General features: G+C 35.6%; 1 protein-coding gene and 1 non-coding gene across 3 annotated transcripts in view; one reads left to right on the forward strand and one right to left on the reverse strand.

Annotated features, from left to right (window-relative positions):
* The window catches only part of STAG1 (stromal antigen 1), a 434,712-nt gene that overhangs the window by 217,653 nt on the left and 197,599 nt on the right, over positions 1-19,460 (reverse strand). For both annotated transcript variants that reach the window (XM_032333876.1, XM_032333865.1), the window contains one exon: positions 13,917-14,013. In XM_032333876.1, the coding sequence (XP_032189767.1) occupies positions 13,917-14,013 (97 nt within the window). The remainder of the gene's footprint in view (positions 1-13,916; positions 14,014-19,460) is intronic.
* Positions 18,624-18,726, forward strand: LOC116581664. The gene has a single exon (XR_004282154.1). It is a non-coding gene; the product is annotated as a U6 spliceosomal RNA (small nuclear RNA).

Consider the following 19,460-nt stretch of genomic DNA (forward strand, 5'->3'; position numbering starts at 1 on the left):
GGTATGTTATTTATGGTATGGCATGGTAAATGGTTTATATATTTCACTTGCAAACAATTTAGGATTTTTCTGAAAATGTGAAGCATTAAGGTAATTCCAGAAGTTAGGACTATTTCAAAGTACATTTCAGGAGCTTGGGAAGATGCAAAAGTATGAGGACTCTGAGATAACTTCATCCTACAGACATACCAAGGTTACAACTATATATATACTATAACTCACTCTGAAAACAACCTGAAGCCTGAACGGCTATTCCAGAGCTAAAGAAATAAAGAAAAAGTCACCTTAGGAAGGGTAGGAGGGGCAGAGAGCCAATCAGAAACAAACAAAAACAAAAAACAAACAAACAAAAAACATAGTGGAACTGCCCAACAAGCAAGAAAGGTATCACAGGAACAGATAAATTACCTGAGGAGTGAGTGGATCAAGCCCCATACCAGGCACCATCACCACCCTGGTCCTCTACACAAGAAAGATAAGGCCCCATTAGTGCCCGGCTTTGAAAATCAACAGGGCTTAACTGCAGAAGATCAAGAGTGCTACAGGAAATTGAGAAAATGGGATAATGCACAGTATCACTCATTCTGAGAGCCAGCCCTGCGATAGCAGTTTGCAAAGCACCTGTATTGGAAAGACGATGTATTTATTTTTTTTAAAGATTTTATTTATTTACTTGACAGAGATCACAAGTAGGTGGAGAGTCAGGAAGGCGGGGGTGGGGGGAGCAGGCCCCCCGCTGGGCAGAGAGCCCAATGCAGGGCTTGAGCCCAGGCACCTAAGATCATGACCTGAGTCGAAGACAGAGGCTCAACCCACTGAGCCACCCTGGTGCCCTAACGAAGATGACATGCTGACTAATTTTAGGGCATGTGCCGAAACAGCAGGAATCTGTGAACCTTCTTCAGAAGTGGAAGTGCTGACAGGCACCATTTTTCTTGCTCTCCTTCAGCCTAGGTAGACCAATGAGATGACAAGACAGTTCTGATGCTAGCCATCTGTCTTGCTGGCACCAGCTGGCATCCAGCAAAGCGGCTCTTGGTCAGTCACACCCAGCAGCCAACCTCAGTTGAAACCAGTGTCCCCCCGCCAAAGTGGCTAGTGCCCTGTCATACTTGACAGACAGCCCTGGCCAGGACTGGCCACTCTTCCAAAGCAACCCCTGCCCTGGAAGGGGGTAAAGAGCCACCCCAACACCACCACCATCACTACCAGCACAAAAGCTGCAGCTAAGTCTCTCAGCCAGCTGTGGCTGGGGGCTAACCACACCCAACAAAACAACTGCTGAAGCTGCAACCAGAACACTAAGCCCACCAAGTCAAGGGACATCCCCGTCCACTAGGGTGCCCACAGTAGCTAAAAATGCTCATTACAGCCAGTTGGGCTAGAGGCCAGTCACACCAAAAAAGCACAACCACAGCAGATGCAGCACAGTCACAATAGGAAGGCGCACACAGTCCATGTAGGGTAAACCCTAAATTTCCTAGTTTTGGTGACCTCGGGAAATTGAGTTAATAAACCCCACAGAATGCCTCCTACGTAAGGTCACTACTTTCAAGACCAGGAGATGTACCTGACCTACCTAATACATAGAAACAAACACAAAGAATAAGACAAAATAAATAGACAGAAAAATGAAAAAAAACAAAACAAAACAAGACAACATCTAAGAAAAACAACTAGATGAAATGGTGATAAACAATCTCCCTGGTAAGGAATTCAAAGTAACAATCATAAAGATTCTCTCAGACTTGAGACAAGAGTGGATGAACTCTGTGAGAACTTCAACGAAGAGAGAAAATATAAAAAAGAACCAATCAAAGCCAAAGAATACAATAACCGAAATAAAAAATACACTAGAGATTATCAACAATAGATTAGAAGATTTAGAATGGATCAGTGATCTGGAAGACATCCAAATTAAAAAATGAGAATAAATTAAGGGAACTCTGGTAGACATCAAGAATACCAACATTCACATTATAAGGATCCCAAAAGAAAACAGAAAAAGGCAAAAAGATTATTTGAAAAATTAATGGCTGAAAACTTCCTAACCTGGAGAAGGAAACAGACATCTAGGTAGACAGAAAAGAGAGCCCATCCATACACAATGAACCCAAAGAGATCCACCGCAAGACAAATAACTAAAATGCAAAATTTAAAGAAAATCCTAAAAGGGAATAAGAGAAAAAAAGCAATTAGTTACATACAAGGACATGCCAACAAGACCATAAACTGATGTTTCAAAAAAAAAAAAAACTTCACAAGCCAAAAGAAGTTGTGTGATATAATCAAAGTGCTGAAAAGAAAAAAACCTACAACGAAGAGTATACCACCTGGCAAGATTATCATTCAAAACTGAAAGAAAGATAAAGAGTTTCCCAGATAAAAGTTTAAAGGAGTTCCTCATCACTGAATGGGCTTTAAAGTTCTAGAAGAACTTGGTTAACTGGAAAAGAAAAAAACTATTAGAAGTAAAAAAACTGTGAAAAGATCTCACTGGTACAAGTAAAAACATGGTAAATGAAGTAGATAAACACTTATCAAGCTAATATGAGGGTTAAAAGACAAAAATACTAAAATCAATTTTACCTACAATAATTCATTAGGGATTACACAAAATACAAAGATAATAAAATATGACATCGTATACATAAAACATGGAAAGGGAGTAAAAATGTAATGCTTTTAGAATGTGTTCAAACTTAAGCAACCATCAACATAAAATAAACAGTTATATACATAGGATGTTATATATGAACGTCATGATAACCACAAACCAAACCTACAACAGACATAAAAAATAAAGAGAAAGAAAAAAAGCATAATGCTAAGAAAGTCATCAAATCAAAAGGCAAGAGAGTAAGAGAAGACAGGTACAAAGCAGAACTACAAAATCCTAGAGGAGAACATAGGCTGTAACCTCTTTGACATCGGCCACTTCTTTCAAGACAGGTCTCCAAAGGCAAGGGAAACAAAAGCGAAAATGAACTTTTGGGACTTAACATTAAGATAAGAAGCTTCTGCACAGCAAAGGAAATAGAAGAACAAAGAGGCAACCCACAGAATGGGAGAAGATATTTGCAAATGACACTGCAAAGGGCTGGTACCAAGATTTATAAAGAACTTCTCAAACTCAACACCCAAAAACAAATAATCAAGTCAAAAAATGAGCAGAAGACATGAGCAGACACTTCTCCAAAGAAGACATACAAACGGCTAAGAGACACATGAAAAAGTGTTCAACATCATTAGCCATCAGAGAAACTCAAATCAAAACCACATGGAGATACCACCTTACACTAGTTAGAATGGCAAAAATCAACAAGGCAGGAAACAACAAATGTTAGAGACGATGTGGAAAAAGGGGAATCCCCTTATACTGCTGGTGGGAATGAAAGTTAGTACAGCCGCTCTGGAAAACAACAGGGAGTTTCCTCAAAAAGTTAAAACCGGAGATACCCCATGATCCAGCAACTGCACTACAGGGTATCTATCCCAAAGATATAGATGTAATGAAAAGAAGGAGCACATACATGCCAGTGCTCATAACAGCAATGTCCACAACAGCCAAACTGTGGAATTAACCAAGATGCTTCATTAGACAAATGAATAAAGATGATGGGGTCCATATATACAATGGAATACAACTCAGCCATCAGAAAGGATGAATACCCACCATGTGCATTGACATGGATGGAACTGGAGGGGATTATGCTAAGTGAGATAAGTCACACAGAGAAAAACAATTATCGTATGGTTTCACTTATACGTGGAACATAAGGAGTAGCACAGAGAACATTAGGGGAAGGAAGGGAAAAACGAAGCAGGGGAAATGAGAGGGGGTGACAAACCATGAGACACTATGGACTCTGAGAAACAGACTGAGAGTTTCAGAGGGGTAGGTGGGAGGATGGGTTAGCCCAATGATGGGTATTAAGGAGAGCACATGGGGCGCTGGGGTGGCTCAGTCGTTAAGCATCAACCTTTGGCTCAGGTCATGATCCCAGGGTCCTGGGATCAAGCCCCACGTCAAGTTCCCTGCTCTGTGGCAAGCCTGCTTCTCCTTCTCCCACTCCTCCTGCTTGTGATCCCTCTCTGGCTGTCTCTCTCTCTCTGTCAAATAAATAAACTCTTTAAAAAAAAAAAAAAAGGAAAGAAAAAAAGGAGGGCACATATTACAGGGAGCACTGGGTGTTATATGCAAACAATCATGGAATACTACATCAAAAACTAATGAAGTACTTAAATAATGACTAACAGAACATAATAAAAAAGAAAAATCTGGGGAAAAAAAAGAACTACAAAACAATCGGGAAACAGTTAACAAAGCAACATTAAGTACATATCAATAACCACACATTAAACACAAATGGACTGAAATGATCTAACCAAAAGGGCAAATGTAAACTAAAAAAAGACCCATCTATACCGTGACTACAAGAAACTCACTTCAGACCTAAAAACGCTTACACATTGGAAGTGAATAAAGAGAAAAAGATATTCTATGCAAATAGAAGACCCCCTCCCCCCAAAAAAGCTGTGATAGCAATATTTAGATAAAACAAAACAGACTTCAAAACAAAGACTAAAACAACAACAGACAATACCTAATGGTAAAGGGATAAATCCAGCAAGAAAATATAACAATTTTAAATATCTATGTACTGAACATGGGAGTACCTTGATACATTAAGTAAATATTTAGAGGCATAAGGAGAAACTGACATTGATACAATAATAGTAGAGTACTTTAATACCTCACTTATATCACTGGATAAATCATTCAACCAGAAATTCAATAAGGAAATTCTGTCTCTGACCAGCACAATAATAGATGAGACAGACTTAACAGTTATATACAGAAAACTCCATCAAAATTTAGCAGAACATAGTTTCTGATTGCAAAATAAAAGATTCTCCAGGATAGATTACATGATAGGCCACAAAACAGGTCTCAGTAAATTTAAGAAGACTGAAATCTTATCAAGCATCTTTTCCAATCACAATACTATGAAACTTACAATCAATTACCAAAAAAAAAAAAAAAAACTTGAAAAAAACACAAACACCTACAGGCTAAACATTCTACTAAACAACCAATGGGTCAAGAAAGAAATCAAAAAGTACATCACAAAATAACCTGACACAAATGAAATTAGAAACAGAGCAGTTCAAAATATTTGGAAAAGAAAAACTAGTTGTGCTAGAGAAGTTTATAGCAACACAAACCTACCTCAAGAAACAAACAACAAAAAAGCTCAAATAATCTAAACTCACACCCAGAGGAAACAGAAAAAGAATGATTTTAAGCACAAAGTTAATAAAAAAAAAAATAAGAACAAGAATGGAAAAAACTTAATTACAGACAAAATAAATAATAGAAAAGATCAATAAAACTACGATCTGGTTCTTTGAAAAGATCAAGAAAACTGATAAACTTTTAGCCACATTCATCATAAGAAAGAGGACTTTTTAAAAACCAGAAATGAAAGAAATTACAGCTAACACCATAGAAATACAAAAAGTAAGAGACTGCTTCAAAACATTATATACCAACAAACTGGACTACCTAAAAGCAACAGATAAATTCCTAGAAACACAAAATTTTCCAAGAATGACTTGGGAATGAAAAAGAAAATCTGGGCCAATTAGTAGTAATGAAACGGAATCAGTAATTACTAGCAATGAAACTGAATCAGTAATCAAAAACTCCCCAAAAACCAAAGGCCAGAATCAGATAGCTTCACAAATGAATTCCACCAAACATTTTAAAAAGAGTTAATACCTACCCTTCCCAAATTATTCCAAAAAGTTCAGGAGGAAAAAAATGTTTCTAAATTCATTCTCCAAGACCAGCATTACATATCTACCAAAACGAGACAAAGACCCTAAAGAAAATTATATGCCAATATCCCTCATGGATATACATACAAAAATCCTGAACAAAATATTAGCAAACTTAATTCAATATGTATTAAAAGGATCATTCACTATAATCAAGTGGAATTTATTCCAGGGATGCAAGTGATGGTTCAATATCTGCAAATCAATCAATGTGATAAGCCACATTAACAAAATAAAAGGTTAAAAACCTTTATGATCCCCTCAAGAAATGCAGAAATAGGATTTGGCAAAATTCAAACTCCATTCACGATAAAAACTCTGAAGAGAATATAGAAGAAACACTCCTCAACATAATAAAGGCCATATATAACAAATCAGTTAACATCACAACGGTAAACAGCTGAAAGTTTTTCCTTCAAGATCAGGCACAAAACAAGGATGTCCACTGTCCCCACCTTTATTCAACATAGACTGTAAGTCCTACAGCAATCAGACAACAAAAAGAAGGAAAAGGCATCCAAATTGTTAAGGATGGAGTTAAGCTGTTATTATTTGCAGATGACATGACCCTATATATAGAATACCTAAAGACTCCATCAAGAAACTATTAGAATAAATAAAATCAGTAATGTTGCAGGATACAAAATTAATATAAACAATCAGTTATTTTTGTATACACTAATAAGTAACTAGCAGAAAGAGAAATTTAGAACTGCAGCGAAAAGGATAAAATACTTAGGAACAGATCTAACCAAAGGAGGTGAAAGACCTATACCCTGAAAACCAGTAAGACACTGATGAAAGAAACTGAAGACAACACAAACAAATGAAAAGATACAAAGATTTAATATTGTTATAATGTCCATACAACCCAAAGATTCAATTACAGATTGAATCAGATTCAATACAATCCCTATGAAAATATAAATAGCATTTTCTTTTTTTTACAGAACTAGAATAACCCTAAAATTCCTATGGAACCATAAATGACTCCAAACAGCCAAAGCAAACTTGAGAAAGAAGAACAAAGGCAAACGTTATTAGAATTCCTGATTTCAAACTATAGTGCAAAGCAACAGTAACCAAAATAGTACGTACTGGCACAAAATCATATACACAGATCGACAGAAGAGAACAAAGAGTACAGAAATAAACTGATGCATATATGGCCAATCAATCTATAACAAAGGAAGTAAGAATATATACAATGTGAAAAGATAGTCTTCAATAAACCATGCTGACAAAACTGGGCAGCTACATGCAGAAGAATAAAACTGGACTACTTTCTCTGTTTAAAGATTTTTTTTAAGATTTACTTAGTTGAGAGAGAGAGAGAGAGAGAGAAAGCTGGACTACTTTCTTTTACCGTATAAAAAATAAGTAAAAATGAATTAAAGACCTAAATGTAAGACCTGAAAACATAAAACTCGTAAAAGAGAACATAAGCACTAAACCCCTGAACACCAGTCTTAGCAATACTTTTTGGGTTCTATCTCTTTGCGTAAGGGCAACAAAAGCAAAATAAACAACTGGGACTACGTCAAACTAAAAAGCTTTTGCACAATGAAGCAAACCAGCAATAAAACAAAAAGGCAATGTTAACAAATAGGAGAAAATATTTGCAATTACGTATCTGATGAGGGGTTAATGTCCAAAATATATAAAGAACTTATAAAATTTAATCCCCAAACAAATAATTTGATTTAAAAATGGGCAGAGAACATGAATAGACATTTTCCCCTTGAATACATAAGGAACATGAAAAGATGCTCAACACTAATCATCAGGGAAATGCAAATCAGAATAACAATGAGGTATCACTTCACACCAATCAGAATGACCAATATCAAAAAGATAAGCAATAACAAGTATTGGCAAGAGTGTGGAGAAAAAAGAAGCCGTATTGCACTGTGAGAATATAAACTGGTGAGCCACTAAGGAAAATACTGTGAAGGTTCCTCAAAAGATTAATAATAGAAATACCTTATGATCCAGTAATTCCACTTCTGGGTATTTACCTGAAGAAAATGAAAACACTAATTTGAAAAGATATGCACACCTATGTTACTGCAGCATTATTTACAATAGCCAAGATATAGGAGCAACCTAAACATCAATCAATAGATGAATAGGTAAAGAATGTGTGTGTGTGTTGGGGGGGGGTGTGGTATATGTGTACACACACACAAACACAGACATGTGCACATGCACATGCTCAACAGAGTATTACTCAGCCATAAAAAAGAATGAAATCTTGCCATCGGCATGGCAAACTGATGGACATTCATATGACATGGTTGGATCTAGAGGGTATAATGCTATGTGAAACAAGTCAGACAAAGAGAAATACCCTATGTTTTCACATATAGGTGGAACCTAAGAAACAAAACAAATGAACAAAGAAAACAGAAACAGACTTGTAAATATGGAGAACTGACGGTTGCCAAAGGGGTGGAAGGAGGAAGTAGGTGAAATAGGAGAAGGGGATTAAGACGTATAAACTTCTAGTTATAAAATAAGTAAGTCACAGGAATGAAAAATACAGCACAGAAAATGTAGTCAACAATACTGTAATAACTTTGTATAGGTGAGAGAGAACTACATTTATCATGAGGAACATTTCATAGTGTATATAAATGTGAAACCATTATGTTGTACACCTGAAATTAATATTGTGTATCAACTATACTTCAATTTAAAAGAACGTATATTCAAATTAAGTGTCATCCTTTCACCCCAATTCCCTCTAGACTTTCCACCTCATTTACATACATACACAACACCCTGCAGGTAGCCTTTCAATATTCTGTTTGGTCTTTCCTGTTTCCATTTGCTCTAAAGAAGGTACATATATGTATTCCATTTTCCCCTTTCTTCCTAAGAAAGTTGCATACTGTAGACACTCTTGCACCTTGCATTTCGCCCTTAAAAATGTATCCTGAAAATCTCCCTGCATCAGTCCACGGAAATCTTCCACATTTTTTTTTACAGTAGAATTTTACAAAATTCCATTGTAAACCTCCCATGACAATTTACTTTATCACTCTCCCATATATGAGTATTTAAGTTGTTTCCAACATTTTGCCATAGCAAATAATATTATATTAAGTAATACTGTGCCTTTATTTTCTTAATTCTAGAGGTGTATCTTCATGGCAAATTTACAGAAGAAGTAAGATGACTGGCTGGATAAAAACAAATGCAGTTTTGGTAGCTATTGCCAAATCTCTTTCCATCAGAGATGTATCAACTTTTATTCCAAGAACAATGTAACAATGTCTATTTTCTAATAGCTTAATCAACAGACTATTGTAATTTTCAAATTTATCAATCTGATAGGTGAATCTCAGTGTAGATGTCATTTGCCTTTCTCTTCTTTCTTATGTTTTAAGATATGCTTACTAAATTTTCATTAGTATTTGGGTATATTTCTGGATTTTTATTATATTCCACTGATGAAAAAGACAGCGTGCTTTCTTCTTAATCATATTAAGATCATTCTATAACTTTTATCAAAATGTTCTAAAATCCATTTTTTCAAATGCCTCTTCAGAAACCAAGAAGATACTAGATAGGAAAATTGGCAAGGAGTGGAAACAGAGAATTCAAAGAAAAAGTAATAGAAATAGCTCTCAAGTCTCATTCAAAAGAGAAATACAAATTAAAACCATCCATATACAAAAATTAACCACAATCAACAACCTAAATATAAAGCTGTAACTATAAAACTACAGATTTTCCTTCACTTATGATGGGGTTACAACCTGATAAGCCCAACATACATAAGTTGAAAATATTAAGTCAAAAATGCACTTAATACGTCCGACCCACTGAATATCATAGCTTAGTCTAGCCTCCCTTAAGTGAGCTCAGAACACTTCATTAGCCTACAGTTGGGTAAAACTTTCTAATACAAAGCCTATTTTTATAATACAGTATTGAATACCTCATGTACTTTACTGAATGCTGTACTGAAAGTGAAAAGCAGAATGATCATAGAGGTAAAGAATGGTTGTGAGTGTATTGGTTGTTTACCACCAGTTATTACCTGCTGACTAGGCTCACTGCTTCTGCCCAGTATCAGGAGATAGCATTCTATCACATAGCTCTAAGTGCAAGAAAAGGTCAAAATACAACATTCAAAGTACAGTTTCGGTTTTTTTTATTATTATTATTAAAGATTTTTATTTATTTTATTTGACAGATAGAGATCACAAGTAGGCAGAGAGGCAGGAAGAGAGAGGGAAGAGGAAGCAGGCTCCCCGCCAAACAGAGAGCCCGATGCGGGGCCCGATCCCAGGACGCTGGGATCATGACCTGAGCCGAAGGCAGAGGCTTTAACCCACTGAGCCACCCAGGTGCCCCTCAAAGTACAGTTTCTATTGAATGTATGTTATTTTTGCAACATCATAGAGTTTAAAAAATCACAAGTTGAGGGGCACCTGGGTGGCATAGTCGGTTAAGCATGGGACTCTTGGGTTTCAGTTAAGGTCGTGACCTCAGTGTCATGAGATCAAGCTCAATGCTGGGCTCCATACTCAGTGTCGAGCCTGCATAAGACTGTCTATCCCTCTCTCTTTGCCCCGCTCTGCCACCTCTCTCTAAAATAAATAAATAAATCTTTAAAAATAGATTTTTAAAAAATCCCAAGCTGAATCATAGTAAGTTGGGGACTGTCTTTATTTGAAAAAAAAAATATGGATACATCTTCATGCCCTTTTATTTAGTAATGGATTCTTAGATTTATGAATCTAAAAGCATGAGCAAAAAATTTTAAAAAAGGATGAAATGGACTAAATTAAAAATAAAAACGTTTGAGTACAAAAGGATATCTTTAAGAAAGTGAAAAGCTACAAAATGGGAAGTAGTTCCAAGTTATATATCTGATAAGGGCTTAGTATTCAGAATATACAGAGAACTCTTAACAATACACAATAAAAGGAAAATAATTTAGAAATGAACAGAGGACTTGAATACACATCTCTTCACTTGATCTTAGCCAAAAGGCCGAGAAGTGACTGAATACACATTTCTTAAAAAAAGATATATAGAAGGCCAACAGACACATGAAATCTGTTCAAGATCACTGATAATTAAGGAAACACAAATCAAAGACACAACGAGATACCACTCCAAACCCACTAGGGACACTTAAAATTAAAAAATTGGAAAACAGCAAGTGTTGGCAAGGATGTGGAGAAAAGGGAACCCAAGAGACGGTTGGTGGGCATGTAAATTGGGGCAGCCACTGTGGTAAACAATATGGACAGGAGGTGAAGAAATAAGAATCCTTTTAACATTTTTTTACAGGAATATAAAATGCTACAGCTGTGGAAAACAATTTGATGGTTCCCTAAAAAAGGAAAATAAAATTACCATAGGATCCAGGAATTCCACTCCTATGTATTTAACCCCCCAAATCAAGAAACAAGTACTCAAACAGAATTTGTTCATAAAAGTTTATACTTGTGGAAATAATCCAAATGTCCACCAACAGATGAATAAATTTTAAAAATTGTGATCTATACCACAATGCTATTCAGCCATTAAAAGGAATGAATTATAGATACATGGCACTACCTTGACAAACCGTGAAGATATTATGGTTAGGTAAAAGAAATCAGACACAGAAGGTCTGATGTTGTAGAACTACTTTTATATAGGATGGCCAACACAGGCAGATCTATAGGAACAGAAAGGAGATTAGAATTTGCCAAGGGCTGAAGGAGGAGAGGCAAATGGGAATGAGTAACTTAATACATATGAGGTACACTCCTGGACTGATGAAACGTTTTGATACTAGAGAGAAGTTGTTGCTCAACATTCAACATTGTGAACATGGTAAAAGTTGCTGAACTGTACAATTTTAAATGGTTAATTATAAAAAAAAATAAATAAATAGGCTAATGTATGTTAAGTGAATTTCACCTCAATTTAAAAAAATCACATTGGCACATCATTTTTACATCTTTCATAAGGCTGATCCCAAAATTTGATAAAAACATTGCTGAAGAAACCAGAAGAAACATTCTCATGGATTACTAATGGGAATAAAAATGGATACAATTCCTATAGAAGTTAGGCAATATCTGATATAATTTTACAAACACATTTTTCTACATTCTTGCACAAAGAGCAAATAAGGTATACACAAATTAATTCATTACAGTACTGTTTGTAATAGCAAAAGACTACAAATAATGCAATGGGTTTAATAGAAGACCAGTTAAATTAAATTATTGTACATACACACAAAAGAATGCTAGGATGCTATATTTAAAAAGCTCCTTATACGTAAGTATCTTTTGTGTAAGAGTGGTGGAGAAGGAAAAAATATATATTCCTAGTTAAACATACAGAAATTAGATAAATAATGCCAACAGACAGATAAATGGAGGTTAAACGCAGTTAACTCTATGGAGATAGATGGGAAGGCAGGAGGTGGTAAGACTTTTTTGTTTCATATATTCTAAAGCTTTTTGGTCTTTTGAAAACTGGGAATGAATTAAAAAAGGAAAAAGTTTTTTAAAAAAAGCAAAAAATTTAAAGACTGCCAATTGATTTAAAATCAAATCCAAATCGAACAGAACACTTAACACAGATTACATAATACACTTAAACTACTTTATCACTCAGTTATTGTCTTTAAAACTACAAAATTAACAAAGTCACCTTCCTCCAAATAGCATAATCTCCTGCCACTCTTCACCAATCTCAATCCTCTCAGATTAAGGTTCAACCTCTATTTATGCCTGAGTGTACCCTGTTTTCTTGTCTTAAGGCAGTTATACATAATGTGTTAACTTGGACCTTTCTCAACCCCTTTAACTTTCTTTTTCTCAGCCTCAGTCTCACCATAGACTTTCTTTCTCTGAGATGCATTTTCTTACAAATATTCTAACATTTACACATACACAGAGATACAAAGCCTGGGCGAAATCAGAAGTCCCTCTTTGTTATTACTATAGTGTCTTGTCTTTAGAGACACAAATACCAGACTGAGACAAGCCTGACTCTGAATCTTGAGGTTGGCACTTAAACTAACTGTATGATGTCCAAAAACTTACATCACCCCTTTAATCTCAGTTTCATGATCTATAAAAATCATAACTGCCTGATCTGACTATTAACTAATATATTAAATGAGCAAATTCTTGTAAAACACAAAGCCAAATAATGACATAATATTGTCATTAAACTGTAACCAGTGTTATTACTCTTAAGAAGGCACTATTGGTATATTTCCCTCTCTGCTCCTTGTAATAAAACCTCCTTTGAAAACTACACAGACTCTAATACTGCAGAGACTGTCTTGAGTATACTCTGGAAGAGTGCTTAGTACAGGATAGGTGTTCTGTAAATATTTGATAAACTACTTGTGTCAATACTGTGAGTGACAAACAGAAGTAAAAAAGCCTTCAAGATACCAACTGTATCAGTGACCTTATTAAGATCACTGTACTTTCTGTGCTGAAAAGCAAAGAATGCTAATTTACCAGCTGATTTCCCCCATGTAACACATTATAATCTGTTAAGATTTATCTATTCCCGAGAAGAAAAATATCTATCAATATGATAAAAATAAAATTACATTTCATTTTAAAAAACTGTCTACAGATTTCCAATGGATGAATAACTTAAGAAACCTTATGTTACTTAAAGCAAATTATTAAGCTTCAAGTACTTTATCTATACATTGAGGACCAAAATATTGACAAGGATATAAAGTAATGAATGTTAGCAACTAGCAAAATTCCTAATGTGGAGCACAAGTACAAATAAGATCAGTAAATATTAATTATAAAAGCTTGTAACTAAAAAGTCAGTTCACAAATTGAAACAAATTTTAGATTTCCTTTAAATTTTCGTAAGTTTTTATATCTCTTGTTATTTCATAGCAAAACTGAACAAAAATAAGATGAAATATCCTTAAATAAGAATAATTTTTCTTATCAGAAAAAGATCAGGTCACAGTTATAGGATGGATTATATATAACTAAAGAAAGATGAAGTAAATTTAACACTGTTGGACTGACAGACTCAATGTAATTATTTATCCCAACATTATGTACCTCGACATCCTGAACACTGGATAAAAAAGTTGATTAAATCCAGAAGGGCGATGTCCCTGTCTTGTTTATATGATTCAATCCAGTCATCCACCACGGACTGTAGAAAAAAAATATATAAAAATGAAAACTTCAAAATAATTGATATTACAGCAAATAAATTTTTTTAAAAGTTTGTGATTTTTATCTGTGTGTGTCTACTTAATCACTTCTCTGTAGCCAAATAAAACTAAAGATTCCTTTATTTTTAAAGGTAATTAAAATATGAGTTACTAGGTTTCAAAAATTTGTTTACACCACAATATAAATATAACAAGTCTAATAATTACTAAGCAACTATAGATACCAATATTCAAACCACACTGTGAAAATAACACAAAAGCTAACCTAATTACACTTATACATAGATAGAAATTTTCTAAGTATCAAAAAAACCTATTTAATTAGTACTGCATAAAAAGAATACACACCATATATAACCAAATTAATTTTTGTCTGGAATGCAAGAATGAGTCAGTATTAGGAAATCAAATAATTCAATTTATGAAGTAAAGGAGAGAAATTAAATGATCATATTACTAGATTTCAAAATGGTATCTGATAAAATTATGCAGCCAAGCTTAGTAAACAACTCCTAGAAAAACTAGTTAGATGAAATTAATATACAAACAAGGTAAAGACAAAGATTAAGATATATTTGTTGAAATGCTCAAGACATTTCAACTCAAAGAGGAACAAGGCAAGGATGTTTTAAGATTTTAGTTAGAACAAAAATTAGTAAAATGGTAATAAAGAAAATTCTCCCTTTCCAACAGTTGAAAAAAATACCTAACAGTCTCTACTAAAATGACTCAAAAGATTTACAATGGAAAAAAAAAATCTGATAAGACAGGTGACAAAAGATAAATGTACAAAATGACTTTCAGATATTAGCAATATGTAAGAAATATAAATGGATGAGCAGTCTGTTCACAACTACAATTATCTAGGAATAAATTCAAGAAAGGTATAAATGTTATTGCAGAAAATTATGGAAACTCAAAGGATATGGGAAACCACCTAAGTAAGTTTCATATATGGAGTTAAAAAAATAAAAGCCTTATAGGTCTATCAATAAAGTTTTCCTAAACTGTTAGGCAAATTTATACTGATTCCATATAGCATACTTGTAGGCAATACCGTTTGAGATTTCCTTTGGTGGGTGTAGGGTATCAGAGAAAATGTATGACAGTAATTTTTAAACACTCTTAAATTTTTACTTCTATATGGACATACAATTATATACAGTAAGATGTATGAAACTTCAGTTGCACCTTGATGAAATTTTACAAATACATACACCTGTGTAATCCTAACCATCATGAAAATATAAGACACTTCCAAAATGGAAATGGCCCCCTGATGCTCCCATCCAGTTAAAAAAACATTCCCAGCTCAAAGGGTTTAACTATTATTCCCCAACAGTGGACATGTTTTTGAAATTCATATAGATAGTCTCATTTTTTATGTTTGATTTATTTTAATCAAAGCTGTATCAGTTGTTATGTGTATTAGTACTTATTTTGCATTGCTGGGTAGCGTCTGATTGTATTAACATACCATAATTTACTATCCATTTTACTATTTAAGGACACACTACTGTTTCCATTTTAAGGCTATCATGAATAAAATTGCCATAAACATGATTGCACGTATTTTGATGGGCATAAACTTTGTAGCAAACTTATTAACACATAGGATACATGTGTATAGATGGTTGGTAGATAATGCCATGCAATTTTCCAAAACAAGTATACTAAGTTATACTTCCATCAGCAATTTATGAAATCTATCAATGTATAAGACTGGGTGTTCCACATCCTCACCAATACTATGTGTCATCAATACTATTAATTTAACCACTGTGTTTGAGCATATGCCTTCTTTAATGATTTCTTACTACTGAGGAACAAGCACATTTCCTTTTTCCATGTGAAAGAGAGGACTTTTTTAAATTGCTAATCTATACAACACTCTGTTTCTGTCTCATCACATTAGTGTCTGGAAGGTTTTACTTTAAAAGTAAACAGAAAATCAGAGAAAATATTACAGCTCTAGAAGAGGATACAAAGAAAAAAAGGATACCATGAAATCTGTTCAAGGTTCAGCTCTGCTGAATAATGTGTCAAGGACACATTGGCTAATAATGGTGGTGAGGATATAGAATGGATAAAGCAGGTCAAGTGATTTTAAGACTCACCACCCAAGCAGAAATGCTTTCTGACCAAGGTAAGGAATTATGGCACAAAGCTAAAGAGGAAGCCATTTCTCCACTTCTACATGAGGCCCATAATTGTGAAAACACTCTGAAGATGGTGAACACATTTTAATTACCAAAGTGACAGTATGAATGTATAATCCTACCAGTTATATGTGAGGAGTCCAAAAACATTCTGAATAAAACTAGTAAACAGGGACTTAATGTCCTAAAGTATTTAAAGTACTAAAATTTAACACAAAGATATTAAAAACAGTATAGACAGCATGTAATACAGGACTAGAAAATAGAGTGCAGAAATAAATCCAGGTATATACAGAACTTAAAGCTGTGACAAAAGAGATGCTTCAATTTTTGAGGAAAAGGAGTGGTTAATTTAATAAATGATTCTGGTATAATTGGTTATGCTTCTGAAAGGAAAGATTTTAAAAGTTATCAGAAAGGGGTAAAAGCCAAACAATCTTAAGAACTAAACTCCAGAGAGTTAAATCCTTCTTGAATTGGCAGACATTGGTGGTTGTCAGAGGCAATGCCAAGTATGGGCATAGGTTGATAGATTACATAGCATTTCATAATATATAAGGCCTTGGCTTGGTCCAGGGGCCAGAATAAAACAGAAAACTACATAAGACACATCAAAATTAAATTGTGGGGAATCTTCACTAGAGAAAATATTTTTAAGTAGCCATACAGTACATACAGGGGACAATAGGCTAAGAAATATGGCACACATCTCATCAAAAGGAATAAAAGCCAAGGGATAATGGAAAGACATATTTAAGTACTGAAAGAAAAAAAAATGCCCATCATTTGGTGAAAAAACCCAGCTTCCCTGTGATCCCACAAAGATCAATAACTGGACAGCAGTCCACAAACAACCTCAGGAGACATCTAGAGTCCATTCAGAACGTTTAAACAACAAGAAAAGTGAGGAATCATCACACAAGAAGGAAGGCAACTTCATTTTGCATGCATAATCCCATCTCCCAAACTAACACCCCTTCACAGTGCTCAGAAAGAACTTCCTAGCTAAAAAGAGGAGAGGAAGAGTGTGGTGAGCATCCAGCTCCCCCAGCCTTGCAGGGCAGTGTGCAGAAGTCTAGCATTGGTTTCACCCCTAGATCAGCAACCCATGGATGTACTGAGCTTGCTAGGAATAAAGAATAAAAGCAAAACCTATTAATAGCAGACAAGCACCAAGAGCAATCACGGTTCACAGAGATCTACTCTGCAGACAAACTCCGCATATTTTATTACCGACAAAGCCAAATGTTGTCACAGCCACTGTGGACTCCCGTGGATCTTGACAGATTTCTCCCCACAGATATTTCTGTTAGCTGAAATCAGCTATCTGAGTCTCTCCCTGAAACTTTCCCTGCCACCACCAGATCTGCCCCATAGCCATGCAGGATCTCTATGGCTGCAGAAGTGTAAGATGCCAGTCACCTGAGTCCCTCTGCAGTCCCATGGGAGCCAAGGAACCACATAAGCAGCCAACCGGAGCATCTACAGCTAGATGAGTATAAGACACCAGCCTAGTGCCACTTCCCATTGCTCAGTGCTGTTCCCACATGCAGAGGTAGCCTCTCTAGCTATGTACCACTGGCCTAACACTCATCACTGGTCTCCACTGCAGCATGAATGCACAAGGCTAGAGAAATATGCAGCCACTGGTGAGTGTACCAAAAGCCAAGAAACCCTTTAGCTACTGGTAGGCTCAGATCACACCCTGCCTTCTGTCACTGTCTGGTACCATGTTCCCACAACCCCTCTCCCCCAGCCCAAGTCCCATCCATGGCCTCCCACAGCGTGAGTGCCTGGAAGGAGTATGCAACCACAGGAGACCACACTGCCAGCCAGGGCCTCTACAGCTACCAGTAAGTGCATATTTGGCTGTAGCCCTTGCGACCTGCACTGATACTTATTACTATAACTGTGTCTGAGGCAGGTCTCTTCCACTTGCATAGACAACTGCAGCTACCCACCACAGCTGAGTGTGTGCACACCACTAGCTCTAGCCACGACCACTGCCTGCCTAAGTTCCTAGATACCAAACCTGAAGGTGTTATTTAGAACCCAAACAGCCCCTGCAGCCAGTACAGATCTTCCGCAGTTCCCCCTAAAATCTACCCAGTTGTCAATGCAGTAGAACATGGTGGCCTGAACCAAAAAGACATCATGCCTTCCTGGACCCAGTGCCACCACATGCCACATTTCTCACCCTACACCAGCAGACCAAGGTCACTGCATGATTAAGTGTGCCCTCACACACAGGTGAGGCTCCCCTTATGGAAGAGGTAACTGCTTCTTCATGCATAGACATGAAAACAAACAGCTTCAGGATTATAAAGAATCAAGGATGTATGTCTCCACAAAAGGAATGCAGTATACCTCCAGTAAATGGCCCAAAGAAATCCAGAAATTGTTGGACAAAGAATTCAAAATAGTTTTTTGTGCTTGCTTCTGTAGCACATATACTAAACTGAAATGATACAGAGATTACCATGGTCTTTATGCGAGGATGGCATGCAAACTCATTAAGCATTCCATATTAAAAAAAAAAAAAAAATTATAGGGCGCCTGGGTGGCTCAGTGGTTTAAGCCGCTGCCTTCGGCTCAGGTCATGATCTTAGGGTCCTGGGATCGAGTCCCGCATCGGGCTCTCTGCTCAGCAAGGAGCCTGCTTCCCTCTCTCTCTCTCTCTCTCTGCCTGCCTCTCCATCTACTGTCAAATAAATAAATAAAATCTTTAAAAAAAAAAAAAAATTATACACCTAGTCAGAGAGCTATAAGACAACAAAGATAAAAAAGATATCAGAAAAACTATATAATAACAAAATTAGAAGTTTAACAAAAAAAAAAAAAGGAAAACAAAGAACAACAGAAATTTTGGAACTAAAGAATACAATGACTATAATCAAAGAATTAAATAAGAGTTTCAACAATGAACTTGAACTGAAGAGAGAATCAGTAAGCTAGAACACAGATCAAACAAAGTATCTAAACATAGCGGCAAAATAAAGAGTGAGAAGGAATGAAGACAGCGTATGGGATTTGTGGCATGCTGAGAAATAACATATACATCACTGAAGTCCCAAAGGGAAAAGGAGAAGAAAATGTAGAAAGCTTATTTTAAAAAATGGATCAAATTATTTTATTTCTCTTTTGATTTCCTTTGACACACTGTTCAATAGCATGTTTTAGCTCCACAAATGTATGGATTTTCAGTTTTCTTCATGTAATTAATTTCTAGTTTCATACTACTGTGGACATAAATTAAATATGCTTGA

This window comes from Mustela erminea, chromosome 1 (genome assembly GCF_009829155.1).
Source record: "Mustela erminea isolate mMusErm1 chromosome 1, mMusErm1.Pri, whole genome shotgun sequence".
Lineage (NCBI taxonomy): Eukaryota > Metazoa > Chordata > Mammalia > Carnivora > Mustelidae > Mustela > Mustela erminea.